General features: G+C 40.3%; 1 protein-coding gene across 1 annotated transcript in view; it reads right to left on the bottom strand.

The window, feature by feature from the left end:
- Positions 1-1,331: 1,331 nt before the first annotated feature.
- mbtps1 (membrane-bound transcription factor peptidase, site 1) overlaps positions 1,332-22,928 on the bottom strand; it is a 26,077-nt gene continuing 4,480 nt past the window's right edge. Inside the window, exons 3-23 of the mRNA XM_086301703.1 lie at positions 21,493-21,756; positions 17,976-18,191; positions 17,700-17,810; positions 17,181-17,290; positions 16,969-17,085; positions 15,734-15,801; positions 15,207-15,309; positions 14,119-14,270; positions 12,147-12,308; positions 9,806-9,950; positions 9,450-9,638; positions 9,038-9,210; positions 8,838-8,953; positions 8,515-8,671; positions 7,012-7,136; positions 6,810-6,887; positions 6,542-6,682; positions 6,329-6,460; positions 4,936-5,062; positions 4,339-4,469; positions 1,332-2,267 (exon numbers count right to left, since the gene is read on the bottom strand). Coding sequence (XP_086157829.1) covers positions 2,062-2,267; positions 4,339-4,469; positions 4,936-5,062; positions 6,329-6,460; positions 6,542-6,682; positions 6,810-6,887; positions 7,012-7,136; positions 8,515-8,671; positions 8,838-8,953; positions 9,038-9,210; positions 9,450-9,638; positions 9,806-9,950; positions 12,147-12,308; positions 14,119-14,270; positions 15,207-15,309; positions 15,734-15,801; positions 16,969-17,085; positions 17,181-17,290; positions 17,700-17,810; positions 17,976-18,191; positions 21,493-21,756 — 3,023 coding nt within the window. The 3' untranslated portion in view covers positions 1,332-2,061. The remainder of the gene's footprint in view (positions 2,268-4,338; positions 4,470-4,935; positions 5,063-6,328; positions 6,461-6,541; positions 6,683-6,809; positions 6,888-7,011; positions 7,137-8,514; positions 8,672-8,837; positions 8,954-9,037; positions 9,211-9,449; positions 9,639-9,805; positions 9,951-12,146; positions 12,309-14,118; positions 14,271-15,206; positions 15,310-15,733; positions 15,802-16,968; positions 17,086-17,180; positions 17,291-17,699; positions 17,811-17,975; positions 18,192-21,492; positions 21,757-22,928) is intronic.

Below are 22,928 nucleotides of genomic sequence, written 5' to 3'. Positions count from 1 at the left end.
TCCAAATGTTTATTGTTGAATGATCAAACATGCCCCCTACAAAAACCTTCTGGAAGCTTTTATTGATTTTGAGCCATTTCCCCAGGTATTTTGCTTTTAAGAAATTACTTTTCACGTAGGTAGCTTTGTGAGATGTGTGTGTGTGACTGAACCATCCTTGATTTTTGGAATAGAGCATACATTTCAACTGCATCCACAGGATGGAAACAGAAAAAGAAGCAAATGCATGATGCACAGCTGTAACCATTGTACCAGTGGTTACAGGTCCTACTGGGACCTACTGGTCCCAACAGGGAGCAGTGGAAATTACATAAAAAAGGCCAAAAAATAAAATAAAATAAGGAAAACCACTAATGGAACCACCAAAAGGTTCAAAAAGTTTGTTCATGGAAACAAAGAAAAGAAACAGCAGTTTGCACACTGCTGATTCTTTGCCTTTATCACATCTAAATATGGATATGTGCATGTATTTTTCCATTTGTTCCCCTGCTAATATAAATGTAAGACTTAAAAATGTTGTAATTGGTGAGCAAATCCGCACCTCACCTCAAAGAACTCTCTTTAAGGTGTCAGGAGTGCTGCTGAGTGCATGACAAGTTTATATGAAGCCTGACTACAGAGTGCTCAGCCATGTCTGATGAACTCCCTGGAGTGGTTGAGGTTAACAACTACAGATTTTTACATTTAAAAAAAATCTGCAAGTTTTGCATTTCAGAAGAGTTGGCTTAGTAGATGCTCCACTGTAGATCATATCTTAGAGACAAATTCCAGCTCTGAAAAAAGAAAGCAATGCAGAAGAGTCTTAAACCTGCATTCCTTATAATGGCCAGCAGGGAGCAACTGTTCTAGTTGCCTAATTTACAACCTCGGTAAACAGGTTCCTTTTTTTTTTTTTTTTTAAATATACAACAGATGTTTATTTTGGACATGATGCTACCCATGTGAGTCATAACCTCGGGTAGGCTTTAGGGTGGGCCAACACTAATCGAAATTGCTAGCCCACGACTGCACAGGGTCCTCAGTTTCTTAGATCCACTTCGTAATCCTCGTCCTCTTATTCCAGGCCTCTTTTAGATAGTCTGCTGGCTCGGTGCTATATTGGCCAGTACTAGCATAAACACAACCTGTGACTGAACAGTCAACTGCCAAGCTGTATTGTGGGTAATTCTAAGAATGAAAAATGTTTTTCCATTGACTGACATTGTGCAGTTTCATAGATCAAACTGCTCTAAAAAAATAAAAAATAAAAAAATAATAATAATATATGAAATATGCATTATTGAAAAAGAAAAAAAAAAATCAGCAACTAATAAAATTATTAAAGTTAAAAGAAAGAATCGGGTCACTTTGATTATGCTTTTTAATTGATGAGATACAATTCTGTCAATGCTACTGTGCTGACCATGAGATCAGGAAGGATGTCATCAACAGAACGCCCAACCACAGTTCATTCATCATATAAAACCCAAAACAAAACATAAAAAGACTTCTTTTTAACAGATATGGGCAGGACTTATAAAACCATTGACAGAAAACTTAATCACCCTGTGGCTCTCATGCTGAAAGTATCAGCATCACTTCATGTGTCTGTGTGTGCGCGTTTCTGTTTGGATCTCCACTAACAGCTTTGTATTTGTACGTGTGTCTTGTATTTTAGTAAATGTGTTTGGGCTTGGCAAATTTAATAAATATAAAAGTCAAACACATTTCATTCATAAAGAAATGGGTCAAAGAAGAGAAACTGAAATGTGGACACTATGTCTGCAGGCATTGTTAGGACCATGTGTGTTTTATATCATGTGTAAACTGTTCAATGGTCCACAAATACATAAAAACACCCCCAGCAGCTTCGAACAGACAGGAGGCACAAAAAATTTTTCTGCTTCCAAAAAATTCCTGGAGCAGGTTCACGTCCGCCAGGCTTCAGTCTAAAGACAGGCATATGTCTGCCTCAGCAGTTCATTAAGACTCCATGTAATTCCAAAGCTCCATCAACACAAGTTTTCCTTTTAATAGCATCTCAGTTTTACAGGTAAACCCAGCTGCAGTTCAACAATGCAGCTAAACTGTGGGGTTCTTCCCACTCGTCTGCTGCTGCTGCTGCTGGAGGTACGTGGGCCGTTTGATGCGGGGTTTCCTGCGCTTGGGTTTGCTCTTGGACTTTGTCAGCTGGACCACAAAAAAGGAGAGGACGACCATCGCTCCCAGGAAGGCAAACACGGGGATGGTCTGGCCCACTTCTTGGTTGTAGCGGCCAGGCATTATTCCTAAAAGGAATAAGAGGGCAGAGGTCACCACCTTTATTCTCACTCATTATTGTTTAAATAAAATGTTAGGTGATGTTGAAGTGATGAATGATTGTTGTCTGTGGAAGCTCTTTGACTAAAAGTATTTTAAACATTAGAAATCTTAGTACCACATTAGTATACAGTACTGAAAAAAGGAAATAGGTACAGAACTACTGAAAAATGCAAATATAAAACTAGTACTGAAATACAGAGTTTGTACAATTCCAGCAAGCCACCTTCATCCTTCAACATATCCTGAACTCTCTCAAACAACCTTTCCCATTTCTGTAAGTAGACTTCAGGAATTGTTCTCCAGGCTTCTTAAGGGACATTTAAAGCTCTTTTTCAGATGTTCGTTGCCTCAGCGTTCTGTGAAGATGATCTCACGGGACCTGGGGAGGCTGACCCATGACTGATTGTGCTCCATTGTGTCTTTTCTATTTAGGTATGGTTTTTTTTTACTGATTTGGCAGTGTGTTTGGGACCACTGTCATGCTAAGTAATGATTGCAAAGGGGATCAAATTGACGGTACTTTTTCAGTACTTATTTTTAAGCTCCCCAATAACACTGGCTGAAAAGCAGCCCCGAAATATGACAGTCTCTCCACCGTGTTTTACAGAAGGCTGTAGTCTTTCCTGACTTCCTACTTGCATACTATTATTATCTGTTGTTGATTTTCAGCACAATTCTTGTGCAATTGGGTATATGTCAGCCTTTTCTCCTTGTTTCCCCATCCCTAAAATGTTTTTTTGACAACTACCCTTCCATTGAGACCATTTCTGACGAGGCGTCGGCAAGCAGCAGATGGATCCACCAAAGGGCAAGATAATCAATTTCTTATGGACATGACTTTCAGGTACTGTTTTTCTGCTGTAGATGATCTAATAGGGCAGTAATTTATTTTGCTTTTTCCTCCACCAGCCAAACCATTTCATATCCACATTGTAAGTTACTATTGGACACTGCAAGCAACCCTGTAATGTATTTAACCCCTGTCATATGTCAGTCAACAGTATTTATTTTTATTTTTATTTTTTTATTTCCACTGGTATCCATGTCATTTGCTCACGTCAGTTGAGAGAAGTTTGCATCATTAACAGTTACTTCATCTGTCATTCTTACCAACATCTAAACTTCACTGAAATTTCTCATTCTCTAGTCTCAACATTCAGGATAGATTTCTTCTGTGTGAACACCCGTGATTACGTCACATCGCTTGTCTCAATGAATTAATGAAAATCATTACCAGCTGCTGGAAGAAAGACGTTATTCTCCAACTTTATTTGCTGGTCTCTGGACACTTGCTTTGTTTCGCCTTTTGAGTCAAGCTTAATATTTAGTACCCTGAAGTGGATCTTCTGAGAAATTCATCTTTACATTGCAACAATCTGTGATGTGTGCTAGTTACATGCCAGACACAGTATAAAACCTTTGTGAAACAACAAGAAAAGGGCTGTAGCACTGCCCACGATGCTAAAAGAAAAGCCTTCCTTCTGCCAATGTAGATTCTAATGTTTCCTCATTTTTCAAAGCTCTCATCACATTTTACTAGACTCGTGTCTGAAGTCTTCTTTCTTTCCTGTTTCCTAATAATAGAAGCCACTGTTCATTATTTATTAGCCTGGAGTCCAACAGGATCAGGCAACTTTCAGCAGTTGTGTCAGAGCAATGCAGACACACCAGTCTAAATGCAAATCACGATGCACTAAATCAAGTTTTGACCTAACTGATGCTTTTCACAGGTATCTTAGTGCTAAAGGTGACGCTAGGTCTGCTGAACATCAAAGAGATGTTCAGTTCAAATAGCTCCGACTTTGGAAATTGTACTTTTTTTCCTTTTCTTTTTTTTTTAAACTGAGGACAGTCAGTGTGACCATGTATAGGGTGACTAGTCGTAAGAGTTGTACTTTTAAAACTGAAAGTGTTTTGTCTGTGTTTTAGGACAAGTCTCATGAATTTAAAAGAAATAAATAAATGTATCCTTATGAGTTTCATTAATGTTCTTTTCAAGATAAAAGCTGCATTTTAAAAATTTTGCTTATGTCTTACCTCCAGGGATGTCCCAGGCCCCGCTCTCTCCAGGTGACAGAGGCCTGACCTGGGGACGGTATGCCCTCACGTTAGGCAGAGCCACTTTGTCCAGGTCCACAGAGAGAAGCTTCTGGTGCTTCCATAGATTACTGGGAGCACAAAAAAAAACAAAAACAAAGGAGTTTGAGAAACTGAATCCAAACGCATGTCTGTGTTTTGCTTGCCTTCCTCATTCTTAAGTTCATATTTACACTTGTTCTATTTGGTGACAGGAAAGAGAGCAAATCCACGTTTGACTGTTCAAATGAGCTGCTTCAAAGCATCACTGTGACAGTTAAATCTGGCCCCCCACCCCCCGCTGGGCTCTTTCTGTATACAGTGATGTGAGGAGGAAAAATGATGAAAATGTTGACAGCAACATGCTCAGAAGGAAAACTAGACTGTGATATTCTCTAGACTATCTGAAAAACATGACAAGAAAGAATTCAGCATGAGCTAATGCAGCTGTCAAAATAAAATGAAATAAAATACAAAGAAAATAAAGTCTGAGTGACAAGTGAGCACTGGGACATGCAGTTTCATTGACCAGAGAATTTAGTTGCTTGAGGAACCTACCTGGGGGCTGTCTCGTTGACTGGCTGAGGCTTTGCCCATGACAGATGGGGACAGGCCGGTAGTGGGCGGGGCTTCGGATCTCCGAGATGGGCCTCTAAAACCTTGGAGTACCGGTAGAGATGGTTCCCTAAAGGCAGTTGCAGAAAGAGAAAAAGCAGAGTACCAAAAACGTCAAGTAAAACATCTACTCATATTACAGATGTAGTGCGAGAGCCTTGAGGTCACTTGTAGAGCTGGAGCAAAAAACCTTGAACTTTGAAAATGTCCCAACGAGTCCTATTGTAAGACTGTTGATATAGCAAATCAAACAACTCCAAACAAGATCAGCTTTTAATCTGTCTATCACTGATTTTACATCCAAGGAGTTTTCATGTTTGTAAATTTCAGCCAGTGGTGAATCATAGCATAAAGCAGGCGTGACTCTATAATAAGAGGCTTCGAAAAGCACGACTGAAGCTTGATTTAGACATGCACATGAAATCTGCATCCTGTTCTTTCATCCCTATACGGCATCCTTCCACACCATTCAAGTTGTTGTTGTATGCATTTATCGGGAAGTGCACGTTGGGTTGCACAAATTTTAGGGTGTAGGGTTACAATTGGGTCATGGCATAAGTCAGCGGTCCCCAACCCCCGGGCCATGGACCAGTCCGTGAGTCGTTTGGTACCAGGCTGTGAGAGTTGAGGCTCGGGTGTGAAAATTATGGTTTTCGCGGAGGGGTGGGGGGGTTATCGTTAACTCAGTTTCTCTGGTCTTTTCCTGTGTTGTAGTTGTGTCTTATTTTTTAAGAAATATTTACGTGTTACCATAGCGACCAGAGAGCATTAACGGGCAGAGAGGAGAATGTTACTCTCAATGTTGTTGGCGCATTTCAGGAGAACGCTGCTAATAAAGTTTCACAATTACACAGTGAATTCGCGTTTATTATTATTTTTACAAAATACCACAGTTTTTGTCCTGGTCGTATCATTTTATTTTGTTGCATTTATCCGTGACACCTTAATGGCCAGTCCGTGAAAATATTTTCTAAAACGGTCCGTGGCGCAAAAAGATTTGGGGACCGCTGGCGTAAGTTACGACCAAGATCTGAAGCAGAAGTATAAATCATGTCTGAGATGTTTAAGGGTGAGGGTTTTCTGGTGTTATGTGATTATTTAACATGCAGTATAGTATTAAAGCACTAGAAATCTAAATTAAGTGATTTTAAATGGCGTAAGTCACGTAATTAAAATAAACTGTATGGTTCTTCTACGTATGTGACGTAGCTATCTGTCAAGACAATGTAGAGGTAAACCCAGAATCTACAACACATATGGCTAATGCTCAAGACGAGAAAAATTTAACAGAGTAGAAACCATCTCAGTATAGTATGCAGGCCTTGTCCCTCCTCACCTTCCAGTCTCTGTGGCAGTGGGTGCTCGGCACCTGTGGGAGGTGCCACTCTGCTGTGTGAATGGCTGAGGCTTGGCGGGGTCATACTGTAGGAAGTATACTGAAGCAGAGCATCTAGCAGCCAGAAGCAGTCTGTGAAATATACATTTAAATAATTAGCAAGTAAGTAAATTTTTCTCTCTGTACCTGTGCAAAAACACACAGAGGAGCTACCTTTCTGCCTGTGACTGTCATCTATACAGTTTGAATCTCCGTACAGAGCGATACGACCTCCCCCATCAGAAGGCGTTTGGTACAGTCCGAGGATGGGAACACCCTCCACCACTGCGGTCTCTTGCTTCAACACTTCCAGACCTGTGAAAACACACACAGAGTGTTACATCTGAACTAAAGACACACAGATTAAAAAGTGGCCTGTCAGCTAGCATGGCTGTTGGCCAACATTAAACCAGGTTAAACACTCTTAAAGGGGTGCTGGCACCTTGGTCCTTTAGGTTCTTGGCAATCACTATTCCATCTTCTGGGAAACGAGCAATACTGCAGCCAGAGGCGTAGTACACTGAGTGAAAGAAAAAAGACAAAATAAGCTTTATCTTCAATAAAAAATGTAACAAATATATGAAATAAAATGTAATTTAAACAAATACATGTGTGAAAATTAAAAGTATGCTTTTATGTCTTACTGTCATGATCAGCTAAGGTGAAGTCCCCCTCGTACAGGCCGTCACTGAAAGCCATCCCCCACACTGAGATCAAGTCGTTCAGAGCTGGTATGTTAGCGCCCCCTGTGTCCGGCATCCACCACTGCCTAGAGGTTGCATAAAGAAAATCACACCACAATCATTAAATTAAGGCAAGAAAAAAAAATTAAAAAAAAAAAAAAATCCCACATGGTTATGAGAAGGTTAAACAAACTATATTTTCAACTTAACAAGCAGAGGACTGATCAAACAAAATAAGAAGCCACATGAAAAAAAACAACTTTGAGAACAATTAATCAAAAACCAGTTTAACTAAAATCTTCTCCAAGTTGCAAATATCTTTCATAAAATAATAGTAATGCTAAAAAAAAAAATACTTTAAATATCAATACAGAGAAAACTTTACATTGGCAGATTATTTCATAAAAACAAGAATTGCTTTTTAGGTTCCCTGTACAGTCTTCTGGGTTGTTTTGCCCAGAAAAGGCAGCTGTGAATGAAGCTCTCACATGAACCAATGCCATTCAATTAAAACTGAATTACTCAACATAATATTTGGAAGCCGCAAAGCCTATATTTAACGGAGTTAAAGACTTTTAATCCTGCGGATACTGAGTGACAGCTTGGGTAGGATATAACGGGAGTAGAAATCACTGGTGAGTAATTGTAATCTCTGCATGACGACTCAAGAAGTCGTATGATGTACAGACTGAGGATGCATAGATGCAGATTAAAAGAAACTGTGATACAGTACAGTACCCAACAGAATTTCCCATGCAGTCATTATATGACATGAAGCAGCTGTTTAATCAGTGAAGTGTGCAGGTGGAACAGAAATAGAAAAAACATGCATAGAGATTCTCAAATGAGAGAAATCAGTCAGAGTGTAACTGACTGATGCAAAATATTTTTTCCGCACAAGTCATTCTATTAAGCAAAATTAATCCAAACCACTCTGCGCCAATTATCAGCCTTTTCTGCAATTATTAAGGGTGTAGAGCTGCTCTAGACTGATGCACTGCATCCCCTTACAAATGTTTTTCCATTAATTGTTTTCAAAAAGTTGACAGCAGTTTATGTCAAATGTATTAAAACATTTGATGTTTACAGAGGAATCTACCACTTTCTACAACTGATGATTTTTCCTCGCTGCTGTGAACTGGCACCATCCTGGTGAAGCACATTAACTGTATCTCATTTACCAGCATTCAAAAGCTCCCACATTTGTGTTTTTGCACAGAACAAGACATAAAACAAAACACTACATCAAAAGAATGAAATTTAAACTACCAGCAATGACTAACAATCATTTTTGTCATGTGTGTTCACTGCCAGAAAATCCAACAAAATTCACGTGTCAGGGATTCTGTTAAATTCACAGCTGAGCAACAAAAGTAAAAGCCGCGCATAAATTTATTTACAAAACAGAAGCCCGTATATATTCTCTTATCTCAATCATCACTGTCATACCACTGAGTTTAATACCTGGTGTTTTCGTCGTAGAACTTGACCTTCCTCATGACAGAAGTGTTGTACCAGTCGCTGAAGATAATGAGCGACAGACCGTTGTCGATGTCTCTCCTCAGCTTGGTGATCTCCTCAGGAAAATACTCCTCCTCGCTGTCTACCATCAAGAGTGTGCCTGAAGGGACACATGAGCAAATAATCCTTTAGTTTGTCATCTTTTTCTAAACCATAAACAATGAACACTCGGGGAGAAAAGCCTCTAACGACTGCCTGGAGCTCCATTGTTTGGGAGTAGAAACATTCTCATTTTGTTGTGCGATTTTTAGTCTCTGTGTTCGTACCATACTGACTGGCATCAAAGCACGTGATGGGAGCTCCCAGCACCTCAACAAAGTACCCCATACTTCTGAGGTGCTGGTACATGTCCCTGAAGTTAGTGTGGATGTGGTCCCCATTCCTGAAAACACAGAATACTAATCAAAAGCACAGAAAAGGAAAACTAAAAAGATTCAGTGAAAAGACTTTATTTGAACACACGAACCAGTCTAATGGGTCGTTTTTCATGCGGAGGTTGTCGCGAGGAAAGTAGCCAGGAGGGTAGCGCAGGTTGTGGTACTGATCCCAAAGTACCCTCTTACTGCGTGGAGGCGTCGGCACGATCTTTACCTTGATGGGCAGTTTGACTGTGGAGGTCAATTCCCCTCCAACCTCCGACTGCAAAGAGTGAAAAAGATCAGGAAGGCCGATGAGTAATGTCTGTAGAGCAGTGATTAGTTATTAAAAAAAATTAATAATCTGAGATCATGTAAATAACTTCTATGTAATTACTAAATATACACTTGAAGTAACACATCTGGTAAAAGATACCCGAGCTCATATTAGTTTAAGAAAACAGACAAAGAGGTTGGCAACCGCTGCTCTAAAGCTACTTAGAAGACAGCACAGTGACTCACGTCGTTCTCTGCAGGTGATGCCACTGTGACCATCACATGACCTTGTGCAATCCCTTCCCATGACGCTGCTTTCTTGGCCACAGAGATGGACACAGCCAAGTATCCGGCCCACGGCCACAATACCGGTGAATATGAGATGGCCACATCGATGTTGTCGCCGTTCTGAGGAAGGTAAGGCTGCCAGATGGGCTAAACAGAAGGGAGAAACTTTTAAGTCGGCTTAGAAAACCATTAGATCATCGTGATGTCAAATCCTGGTGAGTTGTGATACAACTTTCCTTCACTTATTATGCTAAAGCACTTCAGCGCCATTTATTTACAGGAAATGCAAGCCTGTGTGGGGATTCTTTGCTTACTTTGTCCACAACTCTGCCGGTGACACCCATGCCGTTGAGAATAGTCACATTGACAATGGTGGGCATTCCTCCATAGTAGATGGGCTGAGAGCAATAAGGCCACATGTATGGGCACTCTGTTAAGTCAATGTAGCTGGGAGAAAGACTGGGAGGAGAAAAGCACAAATTCTAAACAAGGGTATACAAGAACTAGTTACTAAAACAAAATATTATAAAATAATAAATTTTAAAAAAAGCACATTCCCAAAGACTGTATGTTTAATGTCACTGTCCCCCAGTACTTTTCTACAGAAAAACAGAAAGTTTGACTGGGGTCATGCCATGTTAGCTCGACTCCAGCAGACTAATTTGGATATTGGGATCCAATCATGGTGCAGAGAAAATTGAGGTGATGTCAGCCCTTATTAAATGTAAAAGCTAAATAATATATAAAGCATCTCAGATCAATTTGAGGCATGCTGGAAATTCTGCTGCTCAAAAATTAAGCCAATGCAAAAAAAATAAATACCGTAATTGTCGGGCTATAAGCCGCTACTTTTTGCACAAGCTTTGAACCCTGCGGCTTTTAGTCAGGTGCGGCTTTTCTATAGATTGTCCATGATTTTTGTGATATCGTAAGACGATTTGTTTTGTTTGTTCCGCTGTTGTACGGCACTACGTTGCCTGGCGGAAGGATCGGGGTTCAAGAGTGGTATGTTGGTCACATGTCCATCCGCCAGGCAACATAGTGCCGTACAAGTAGCGCGAAAAACAAACTTCAAAGTAGCGCTATGCGTTCAGCTGGAGTCGTGGATGATGAACGGCGATAAACTTGCGAAAAGCAAGTTGTGCTCAACTCTACCGGTGGATTCTGACAGCGTGGAAAAGTGTGCAAACATCCACGATCACCAACGGATTTCGAAGGGCTGGACTGCTGCATGATGAAGAGGAGGACACCGCCACGGCCCTTCAGAGGGTGTTCGACTCCGACACTGACAATGACAATGAGGATTATCTTTGGTTTTGAAAGTGACAACGAAGGAAAGAAGCTGAGAGTGGATGACGAAGCCATCCTGAGCCTGTTCGTTTCCGACACTGGAGAAGAGGACTTTGGTGGTTTTAGTGCGCAGGAAGATGGTGGTGAATGACTGACTTTTCTTCTTGTTAAAGCCGTGTCACTGCACCTGAGCCTAAAAGGTAGTCTGAATCTATTTTTCTGGTGTGCTGTAGGTTATTGTTATGTACTACATTTGTTACTCATTTATGAAGCACAGCACATGTGCAAATATGTACCCATAACTTGATTTTCAAAATATTAATAAAAGGGGTGTGTCTCCAAACAGCCATCTCTTTCCTGACAATTCGCTTTGTGCATATTCTCTTACATATGATAAGTCAATATTGAAACACCTGCGGCTTTTGGTCAGGTGCGGCTAATGTATGTACAAAACAGGATTTTCCCCTGATTTTAGCTTGTGCGGCTAATATTCAGGTGCGCTTTGTAGTCCGGGAAATACGGTAAATAAAGATGCTTCAGTTATAAAAGAGAATAAATCCCCACAGACTCTAAAGTTAAAATGAACAACTTCAACAATGAAATTAGTGGTACAAAAAAAAAAACAACCAACCAACCAAAAAAACCCGTTCAATATACATTTAATATAGAACATTTTTTAAAAACACATCAACAGTCAACTAATATGTTTTTTTATGTGGTACAGCCTATCCAAGAAATCTCTGCTCCAGTTTTGTTGAATGAAATTCGACTATTTCAAAATCCAGATGGCGACAGCCCAAATGATCATATTAGTGGAATGGACCTGACGCAGTCTGATATTTAATAACGGATCAATGTAAGGGTTCAACTTCGGTCTGCAGAAGTGGAGTTTGAGACAGATTTGAGACAGTCCCCCTTGTGGGACTAATAAAGGAATATCAATATCAATATCAATAAAGGAAGACTCAGCCAAATATTGACCCACCTTTGACTATGAAAACTGAAATAGCAGACTAAGTCTACCTCTGTCCTTCAGGACGGAGCAAGCTCCAAACTTTCAGGAGCCTCACTGCAAGCCAACTGCCAGTATTTGATACTCTGTAGACTGAATGTCAGTCATGCAGTTCTTCAAAAAGCGACTAAAATTCTGCCAGTGTGAGCCAGTCCTTTTCCTCCCAAGAGTGAAGGCTGTGACAACACTGGGTTGGCCTCCTTTAGTGTTATGTAATTGTTTTTCATACGCCTACAAGCGTGGGAAAATATTTATGTACACTAAAATGAAGCTGAACAGACTCCTTGTTGCTGTGTGTGAACGGGCTGTGAATCCATTAACTCCTCTTCGTCGGTGCTCATTTTTACATTTACCTGGCCTGAGGTCTGTAGCTGTTGAGGATCTGGTAGGCTCTGATCAGGTCTAGTTTCCCGTGGCCTTGTTCAAACATGTTGACCCCAGGCAGTCTACGAGCTGAGGCAATCAAAGCCTGCTTCATGGAGGCTGGGTTCACCAACTCCCGGTTGAGGACAGTGCTGCAGGACAGAAGAGGACAGGCTGTGTTTCTGTGAATCTGCTGGTGTCACATTCCTAAGCTTCAAATTCAGGACACTGCTGGAGGAGAGATGAGGGATGGGTTGGTGTGTGTAGCAGTGCGTCTGTCTTGTCTGGGAGAAAGGGAGGGATGACTGCTGTCAACAAGGGGAGGATGATGTTTGATTTCAGCAATATGAGCTCACAAATGGGTTCAGTTACAGCTCAACAACACGAGGACACAGTGAAACGGGGACACATTTCACTGCTGGCTCATGTAAGATTACAAAACCATGGTTATTAAACCAGATTTCACTTCAGTATTATGTCCCTGTAACCTCTGATGTCAACCATCTCTAATGGCACATTTGCTTCTCAGTATCATCACTTCAGCTACAACAGACGAGCCTCAGAGAGCTCCACACATCATGTAAGAGTAATCACAGCATCTAATGACTGTCCTGGCACCAGAAGGCATGCTTTCATGACTCGATTACCTGAGAACATTACTCCATTTTTTTTTTGGTTTTTTTCCCCCCATACTATAAAGAACCGAATGGCCTCCTCATTAACTAGCCAGCTTGATCTGTTCTTGATGAGAATACTCTGCATCTGTACCTGCTCTGTGCACGCTGACTTTTGCTGTTGCAAAAGACTTTCATTACACATACCTCTGTCTGCTCATATGGCATTATGACACTGGAGGTAATTAAACCTCATCAAACTTTAGTCTTACACTACTAGTAACTTCTGGTGTCATCCTACGCTGATAAGAATCTCACTTAAACCTTCAGTACAAAAAAGGGGAAGTTTTTAAATATCATCCATTTAGTTACAAGTGAGGGTTAAATTGGCTAATATGACTGACAGTGACCTGTCTGCTAGGCCTCCAAAGTGACCCTTGCCACCATGTTTGTGCTATTTTAATTGATATAATATATGGGACGGCCCATCTCAGAAGTGCTTCTGTGTTGGTGAGTCTAATTCTAGTATTTATTAGCCTCCTATCTAGCGCAAATTAACAGGTAACCATATCTGTGCATTACTCCCATACAGTTTATGAATGTAATGTGACAAAGCTTGCCAGCTTAGCTGATAATTCAGCACTTCAGTCTCATACACATAATCTTAAATTTTTACTCAAAACCCCCCACAAAAAACAGCATGGTAGCAACTAGCATTAACCACAAGAGCTCGAAATGCTTTCAAAATCCAAGCCAAAGGTACTTTACAGTGATCTTCAAAGAGTTACAAGATTGAAGGTGAATGTCTTGATGCATGCTCAATCATCCAGGAAAGTAAATACCAAAAGGTTGATTCTATTACATTAAAACCAGATGAACAGAATCAACCTTTTGAGATTGAAGGTGAAGCTTATATTATCGGACAATTTTGTTTTAATTTAACCTGCTGTGCTGCATGCTGCCTATTATGTCTCTACATATCATGTTAACTGTGCAGACTCTGACTGTGTGCACAGATGGATATGCAGGTGGTTAGTTTAGCTGGCACACTGTGCCTGATATAGATCCCTAATGCAGTTAGCAAAATAAGAGTAGCCATCTGGAATAACCAGACTATAAAAAACTTTAATCTGAATCATTTTATCGTAAAAGTTTTTTTTTTTTTTTTTTAGCACTCTTCATCCCAATACAAGTTGTTTTGGGCAAGATTTCTCTGTTATCTTTAACATGTATGTCTTTAACTTAGGGGCTGTTATTAAGGCTAATAGAACTAAGAAAGTCAGATTAAGAAAGCCAGTAAAATACCTCAGGTTCATACAGTATAGCATAATGAGTTTATCAAACTCACCTGGCCAGGAGTGTGACAGCACCAGCCACCACAGGAGAAGCCACACTGGTGCCAGACAGAGAGCGGCATCCCTCCTTCATCCCTGAGCCCCTAACACCAGAACCGTAGGTGACGATATCAGGCTTCACTCTGCCATAACCCCCGGGCAGCTCCTGAACACAAATGGGAAACAGATGCAGAACATGGTTGGATGAAAAGCAGCTCAAAACTGCTGCAAGCCTGAGTAACTGGGGGAAGACACAGAAGAAAATATTCTCAATGGTCAGCCAATTCAAATATTTTGATCTTTCCACTTAACAATAGAGGCCAGTATCAGAGAGTACAAAAAAAGTACACATATTGAGACAATCTGCTCATGCTGTATCAACACAGTTTTGAGGACAGCAACCTAAGCATAGCTAGTTTCCACTGTGCCTTTAGAGAGCTATGAAGTGCTCTTCTCTGCTCACTTACTGTATACATCTTACTCACACACCACCTGTTTGCTAGAGAGCGAGGCCTAAAGCTATAATTCTAAATTTGAAAGGGCTGTTTTTCATGAGCTTAAACTTATGTTTCAGTTTATGTCATTACGCCTACTCGTTGAAGTCAGCAAGGCAATTTAAAGCCAGTCTCTCAAAGCTCAACTACTGTTTAAAATATGAGCGTCAGCTTAGATTTTACATGCAATTACTATTATGAAAGTCAAACAACAGCAAAAAACAAACACTGAAGCAGAGACCGAAAGTAGGGGGGGAAAAGCCTGCCATTTTGGGTGTTTTTGATTCATGTGGGAGTGAGAGCCTCGTTATGCTCGGCTGGCGCTGATAGAAGGGGCACAGAACATCACTGAATCGGTGAATGAAGTCTTAATCAGATCCTAAAGCAGATGTCTGCTTTTGCCTATGGCTGATAAAAAAAAAAGAGAGTGTGTGTGAGAGAGACACTCTACAGTAAGTGGATGATGGGATGTGGATGAGGGATCAGAAGGTTACCACATGGTTGGCCAGCTCAAAAAGCAGAGGGCAGATCTCAGAAGTAGATGTCTGCCAAGATGACGGTGTGTGTCAGAGTGTGTATTCTAGGTGTATTTTCTTGCAGCAACTCACCCAGGTGGTCATGCCTCTCGAAGAAAACCTGGCAATGTTGTCCTCAAAGTCAATCCCCCCAACCCCGATCACATCCATCTGGTCTGCTGGGTTATTCAGGGTGCTGAGAAAGATCAGTTTAATTTAGTGTAAAATAAAATAAAAAATTTTTAACTGACAGTTTCCAAAATGTAATATTAGGACTTGCTTTGCTTGTTTAGTGATTTTTATGTAGTGACAAAAGAAATGTTAAATAAGGTAATAAAAACTTGTTAGGGTAAGTAAGCATTTTCTTGCAATTAAACACAGACGAACAGGAACAGAAAAAGTCTTTTATAGTGACTATACTCCAATGTGAGGCAAGTATCTATTTACACTAATGGTGCTATGATGTGGAAAATGCTGGATTTCAGTGGAACCATGTGCACTTTTAACCACAACACTGGAGTAGAAGTGAAACTAAACTAAGACTCTTCTGCTCATCCCTGTTAATGCACACGATGAACCCTGTAAGCATGCGTGCTGCCGTTATAGCAATATTAGCATACCCATACAAAGGTCCATCGTTGCCAATGGCAGAAACCATGATCACTCTGTTGGCAGTCAGCTCCCAAACCTGCAGTCAAACATGCAAAGAGAAAAATGGAGTGTGTGAGGTTTAACAGCACATAACGCATAAGGTCAGATTGTATTTTGATAGCTGCTTTGATAATTTGGGAAGCCTCATCCTACACATGTTTATGGGAACATATTTATGTGCATTACTAAACTGTAGCTTATAAACTCTTATTGTGTGTGGCAGCTAACCTGTGAAGAAAAGCTACATACTGATCATTCATATCTCCTCATCGGGGCAAATTCTTACGAATGACTAATTAAATTACCGTGTTGTGCCATGTGCATAGTAAGTAACTTGTTATTGTGACTTGTCACAGACTGTTCCTACCATCAGGTCAAGATATTTAAGTGTAAAACATGTGAAATTGAGGAGCAATTTTTTGGACAAGTGTTGCTACTGAAATATGGGGAAAGAGTTTAGCACCTTCTCAAAAACAATCATCTTTTTCAAAGCAACTCAAAATGCAGGACAACACATAATCGTGCAAGTTAATCTGCCATCATAAACTCAGACTTTTGGCATGTTGCAAGTGATCTGTTATCAAGTCTGAGGTACCCAGATTACTAAAACAACTTTTAGAGAGCAGTGACCAGGGTTCATACTCAGACATGAAGCTGACAAGTTCAGGGGTGCATGTCTAAAAGGAGCTTTAATTAGTTAACATGAATGCACAGCAGAGGATGACTGATTGTTTAAAAGGTTTCAGAGACAGAGCTGTTTCCCATTATATTCAGTACATAATTCACATCTTGCCCTTTAATCAAGAAAGAGCGTTTGATCTTGTAACAACAAAACAGATGTTAGTCTATTCAGCACTTATTGTGAAGGTTGACATATTGTTTTTGTAATTATCAGTGAGCACTGAAAACTTGAAAGAGCAGTCCCAATGTTGTCATGCATGCGTTTATGTGCCTGGTTTGACCCGTTTGAGCTTACAATTGACCTGGCTATTGCTCATTGGCTTATTAGAGCATTGTCAAACAAACTTTATGTGTAACATAAAGGAAGAAAGACTGGGGACTATTTTTATATTTAGACAAATTTTAAACCATGTGGTCGCATTTTCGATCAACCTGGTTATTTTAGAGACAACTTTCCTGTGCTTTGCATTCTTATTTAATTAAGCAACTATGTTTCTAAGTTAAATCCCGAAGTGTGCATCACCTTATCAACAAAGGGGTGGTCCATGAAGTCAGGTCCTCCGATGCTGAGGTTCAGAACATCGATCTTCTTTAGGATGGCGTAGTTAAAAGCATCAAGGAACCACGAGGTGTACGAAACCTAGTACGTGGGGAGGGACAAATACATTTTATAGTATAAATGAATTTTACAGCAACGCACTCCAACACCAGCAGTGCATTGTATATTGTATGTACCTGGTTGTTGGTAAAAACTCTGAAAATGTGCAGCTCTGAGTCGGGAGCAAAACCCTGACACTCCCTCATACTAGCTATCACTCCTGCTACGAATGTACCATGGCCCAGACCTGAAAAACAGGATAAGCAGTTTATAATAATCTTTCTTTGTCTCTTCCACAGACAGAAAGTTTGTGACTTTTAATATTACATTATTTGAAAAAATAAAATGCAGTCCATTAGTTATTGTAAATGCAGTGACATTACTATTAACCAATAGCACAGATGGATGAATCATTACCATTATTAATGACCAAGCTCTCCTAAAGCCACTCTAGAAGCAAGTCTGGCAACTTGGCAGCATTCTTTAAACACCTCCAGGCACTTATGACTTGTTAAAAATTATGTACAACATTTGTTGACTTCGCACCATTAAAAAGGCCTAAAAGGTTGTTTTTTTCCCCCCTGGAAATTACACTTTTACAACCACCTTTGCTTCGCTGTTATGTGAAATTCACCATAATATTTATTGATCCTCACCATCATCCAGTGTCTTCTCATTAGTCCAGTTGGTCCTTTCTTTAACATTCTTAAAATGTGGATGCTTCTCACTCAGGCCTGTATCAAACACTGCCACCTTAACACCAGAACCTGCACACATAAAAGAGATTTAAACAACTTTATTTAATTGCTTTGTTGACCTATATGATTTCTGAAATAAAGTTTAAAAGCAATAGTTAAAAGATCCTTCATTTTATGATATTTTGTAGCAGATGCGCGTAAAAGCAGAGACTCAGTCAGTGGGCCCTTTCTTACCGGTGTGTCCCATCTGCCAGAGTACATCTGCCTGCAGGATCTGGGCGACGTGGCGGGGAATGGCCCGCAGCAGACGTCTGCTGGAGTGCCGTCCGGTAGCATGCCAGAAACCCGAGCCGAGTGAGAGGCTGGTTCGTCTGAAAGGGCGGGATGATTGCCACGACTGCCATTTTTGGGTCCCACGGGTGGCATTGCAGGGTGCAGCAGGTTCAGGTGCTGTTGGGACAGAACACAATTGAGACAAACTATCATTCACTCTGCTGTAAAGCCACATTAAGACAAGAATTGAGGCCTCCCTTCATTAAAACACCCCGTCACTGCCATCGCCTTCAGCCCCCCCACTGCAGACAGCACAGTCAGGCTTATCATGTTCTGATGCTTCATTGGAAGTAATTTCTTTACATCTGGCTTCAATCCCCCTTTCTTCTTACATCTATTAGCTGAGAGGCTGATCACAGCAGCCTAATTTAAGCCAATCTTTTCGCAATGTGAATCACATGGACAAAACCAATTATCAGTGGGTCATCACGATGCATGAGCAGTGCCCTGCAGGGCTTTTTATCCCTGTGAAGTAGAAGAGTACAAAGTTGATTTCTTTTTTTTTCTTATCTTTTCTTTTTAATGAATTATTTCAGTAGGTTTCACGGATTCAAACTGTGAGTTAGAGAAATGTGCACTTTTATTTAATAAGACCAGGGTTTTTTTTTCCTTTTTAAAGAGTTGTTCTCTCAGTCAGGAGCTGCTAAATTTTCATTAAACTACACAAAACCACTTTTCTGAAATAAATGTTTAAAATTATTACCGTTTTACTGGGTAGCCTCACCTAAAAACAACCAGTGGTGATCTGAGGGGTGCACCATGAAGCAAAATAAATGGCTTTGTGAGCTATGCTGATCTGATAGTCAGTTTTTCTGTGTCCTGAAGGTGGTTTAGCTAAATCACAGTAATAAGTAAGGCTATGTTTCCAGTTTATAGTTAGTTTAGAAATCTTAGAAATTAACAGCAGCATCAAGATCAAGGCGGTTTTCTGCAGAAAGTTGATAATCATACCCAACGATACCCATCAACTCCAACTGGGGTTTTAGGTTTTGTTGAACCAGCTTAGGCAAGGAAAGCCTGGCTGTGTCGAAGACTAAAGTATACCCCTCAGGCCTTTTGTGTTACTGTGTCATTTTTCTGGTTTAACGGGTGCTTTTAATACAGACTAACATTACAATGCAAAAAAAAATCACACAGTGTAGTCCAACAATTCTCATCTCCTTTCAAGGAAGTGATCTCTTTCCACCAACCCACATCCGAACAGCCTTTAACTTTGTCCAGTGTTTTTGACACAATCAATTTTTATTTTTTTTTAAGTTAACAATGACTTTGCCTTAGTCCATTGTGCAGGAGCACTGTGAGAGCGAGGGAGTACATATGGAGAGACAGTGAGAGAGGAGCTGCAAACTTTAGCACGATTACACCGAGAAATGTTTTATGTTTCACGTCATCAAACTGTATCGATATTATGAAAATAGATTAGGATTTATCCATTCCTACAGCCCATTCAGTTAAAAGCCACATTTAACCACAGAGGCTGTATTCTATACATTTTAAGCACTTTATTTGTCTCATTCAATTTAGAATCACCAGTTAACTTCACATGCACCAGCAACTGCAAGACTTTTTTTGGTTTTTCTTTTTGATTTGAGGCAAATACTTTCCAATAATTGTCTCATTTAAGTCTTGAATTTTATGCTTGCATATGGCATACAGTTATTGATTGTATTTAGTTAATTTTTTGCCTGTCCCATCAAGCTCCTGATCAGTTTTAACATGTGATAACGACGCTTTACTGCTTCCCAGATGACTCAGTTTTAATTTTGATTAACATATTCCTCAAACAGCTGCATGCCTTTTTAGTTTATCAAACTTTATTTGCAGCTGAAAGTACCTTTCATCTTTCAAACATGTTTGTGCTTCACAGATGACTGAAAAAGATGCTAAAGATAACTGAATTCGGGTTTCTAGTAGGGCTGGGCCATATCATACCGTTCACGGTAATACCGGTATAATGTTGGGCAACGATAAGAAAATGAAATATTGCGATAGAATATGGGTAAAACACGCATGTGCAGTGCCTTTGTTTTCATACGCACATGGCGGAAAAAGCATGGCGGCGACGGAGAATGAGAAGGGCGAAAGCGGATCGTTGAATGAAACGGATGAACCAGAATTGTTTTGTAAAAATGCTGCAACTTCAGTGTGGAACTGGTTTAGCTTTTGTCCGTCAGATACACAACAAAGCACTATTTTTGGTAGCGCATGCTAGCGGGCCGTCGTTATTACCGTGTTTTTTGGAAAATACGGCACACTTAAAATCAGCCTTTGATTTTTCTGAAAGTCGACAGTGCCCCTTATAATCCCGTGTGCCTTATGTATGAATTCTGGTTGTGTTTACTGACCTCAAAACGATTTTATGTACACGGCGCTCGAAAACCTGTCAAATGTTTTAGTACGACTTTGCTGAGCTATGAACCCGCACCGCTTGATGGATTGTCGGAGCATTATGGCTATTGTAGGCAGGAGCCTCGCGAAGTGATATGTACTGCACTTCAACATAATATTACCGTATTGTGGCAGGAGCCTCATGTTGAAGCACAGCACACTTCACAATATTACCGTATTGTGTGTGTATAACCTCTTTTTAAGTTTTGTGGATATTATACATGGTTATGCTGAGGATATGTCGGCCAATTTCCACTGGAAATGCCTTTTGGTCAAACTGTCAGCGAGGAATTTGCTTTTGCACTGTTAAATTTTTATTTAACTTTAATGCACATAAAAAACAGCTGCTTGTTCAAGTGAAAATACATTGATCGGGTTTTTTGCACTAATTAAGTTGTGGTAAAGTAATTTGTCTAGTGTCAATTATATCGTCAGTTCTATCGTTATCGAAAATTTTCAAATGTATATCGTGATAAATATTTTTGGTCATATCTGCTCTAGTTTCCTTGATATCTAAAACTGTAATCGCCACTAGTTGACCATTTTCAATAATAAGAAGTTGCACTACAAGGTCACTCCATACTGAAGCATCTGTTTATGCAGCCTGGGGGCACACTCAAGTCTTTCATCCAGTGCCAGGCTCAGGGCGTGCAGGCAAGCCCCACCACACTGACTCACCTACTGCCTCAAATGGTGAACAAACAGACTTTCTCTGTTCTTCCTCCCATCCCCCAACACCTCATGCGCGCGCGCACACACACACACACACACACACACACACACACACACACACACACACACACAGTCCAGTTTCTACACCCTGAAATTGGCCTGCACTTCAAATAAAGATATCAAATCCTGTTTAGCACCACTAAAACAGTGGAGGTAGAAAAGCATCCCATGACTGAACAAACAAAGACATTCTGTGAAATTCAGCAGCTAAACAGCTTTCTGTATCAGTACAGACGTGCCAACCTTAGAAACACTGATCCCTTTTCCCCACACAATAACACCATATTGGCAGACTTACAGGGAATGTATTTGAGCGTGCGGAATACTTTTCGCTGCGGCGTCACCCTCTTGATGTAAGGGTGGTCCTCCAAGGTCAGCAGGCTCCTGGGGGAAGCTTGCCGGATGTGGAGCAGTTCAAAGTCGCTCGGGAAGTCCGAAGCTGGGTTTTCTCTTGGAACAATGTGCCACTCCAGTGCGCCATCCCCAGCACCTTGCAAGGCTCTGCTGATGTACAGGCTGCGAGCTTTGGCTGAGAAATACCCTGTAAATGCTACTATGTACTCTGTAGAGAGAGAAGACAATACTGTAAAGAACAGATAGAATACGAGATCCACAACTAGGAAGCGTACATTCAGGAGAGAGACATCTTTTTAGACCACCTATCCATGGAGCGGTGTGAAAACCAATACAAATACAACCTTTCCACTGTGACCAAACACTACATTAAGACATTAGTGGCAAAGCAAACATGTATCTTGTTAGTTAATATGAATAATTTGGTCAGAAATGAACAGTTGATTAAGAAATACATTAAAAGCACTCTCTGCTTTCTAAGTGGTCTGACAAAAAATGGTTTTAAATTTCAATGTTTATGTGGACCACAATTTTAGAAGGACAAAGGATATCAAGTGGCACAAAATACAATATCTGGATTATGTAACTACACAGTTACTGATCCATTTGTGCTTTAAGAAAATTGAATGGATGAGGTTGCAACAAAGGAATGAAGGACATGAATGGATGCAATTCATGCTCATACATGCCACAAACTGACTTTTGAAATTATTGTGAAAAACGCGTGCGATAACTTCCTTGTTGTGTTTTCTCTACTCTATTATTAGTCTTATTACAAAAAACAAGGGATGGTCCACTATTGAATAAGAAATTGAATTGAAACGGTTAGATTTAAATCTTAGCAATGGCTGCAAAATAAAGTTGTAGTGTTTTCTCTAGCCAGCTTCCCGATGGACTCAAGTGAGTAATTAAAAGTAAGCATGAAAGCTCTGTCCGTATAGAAGATTACTTTACACTTCATTACTTCCCCCCAAAAAAAAACAGATAATATCACTTGCAATCCCAAATATGAAGCCACACTATCAGAAGTGGGTAGCTAGCTTGGCTTCACCAAAAGTAAAGAAATCAACCCAACAGTAAATCTACAGCACACCAATAAATTTGTCATAAGTAGTTTGATTAAATGGGACAAATACAGCATGTTAAAGACAGCAGATCTTTGTTTTACAGGAGTCACAGCTGTGCTTTGCTCCTTCTTTGCCAAATGAATAACGTCTTCTGAAGTCTTGTGTAGGGCTGTGCAATATGACAAAATCAAAACATCTATCGTTTCATTTAGCTATCGTTTGTCCATGCAAAATACAGTGTCTGGATGGCCACCATGCAAGCACAGAGAATACCAGCATGGCCAGTGAAGATGAGGCAGAACCAAGTAGCTCC

The sequence above is a fragment of the Aulonocara sp. 'chitande type north' Nkhata Bay genome, linkage group LG7 (assembly GCF_057382095.1).
Source record: "Aulonocara sp. 'chitande type north' Nkhata Bay isolate Kocher_YH1m ecotype deep benthic linkage group LG7, A_spYH_male_GT1.1, whole genome shotgun sequence".
In the NCBI taxonomy this organism is placed as follows: domain Eukaryota; kingdom Metazoa; phylum Chordata; class Actinopteri; order Cichliformes; family Cichlidae; genus Aulonocara; species Aulonocara sp. 'chitande type north' Nkhata Bay.
The sequence above is the reverse complement of the archived record's forward strand: the minus strand, read 5'-3'. Positions and strand labels throughout refer to the sequence as shown.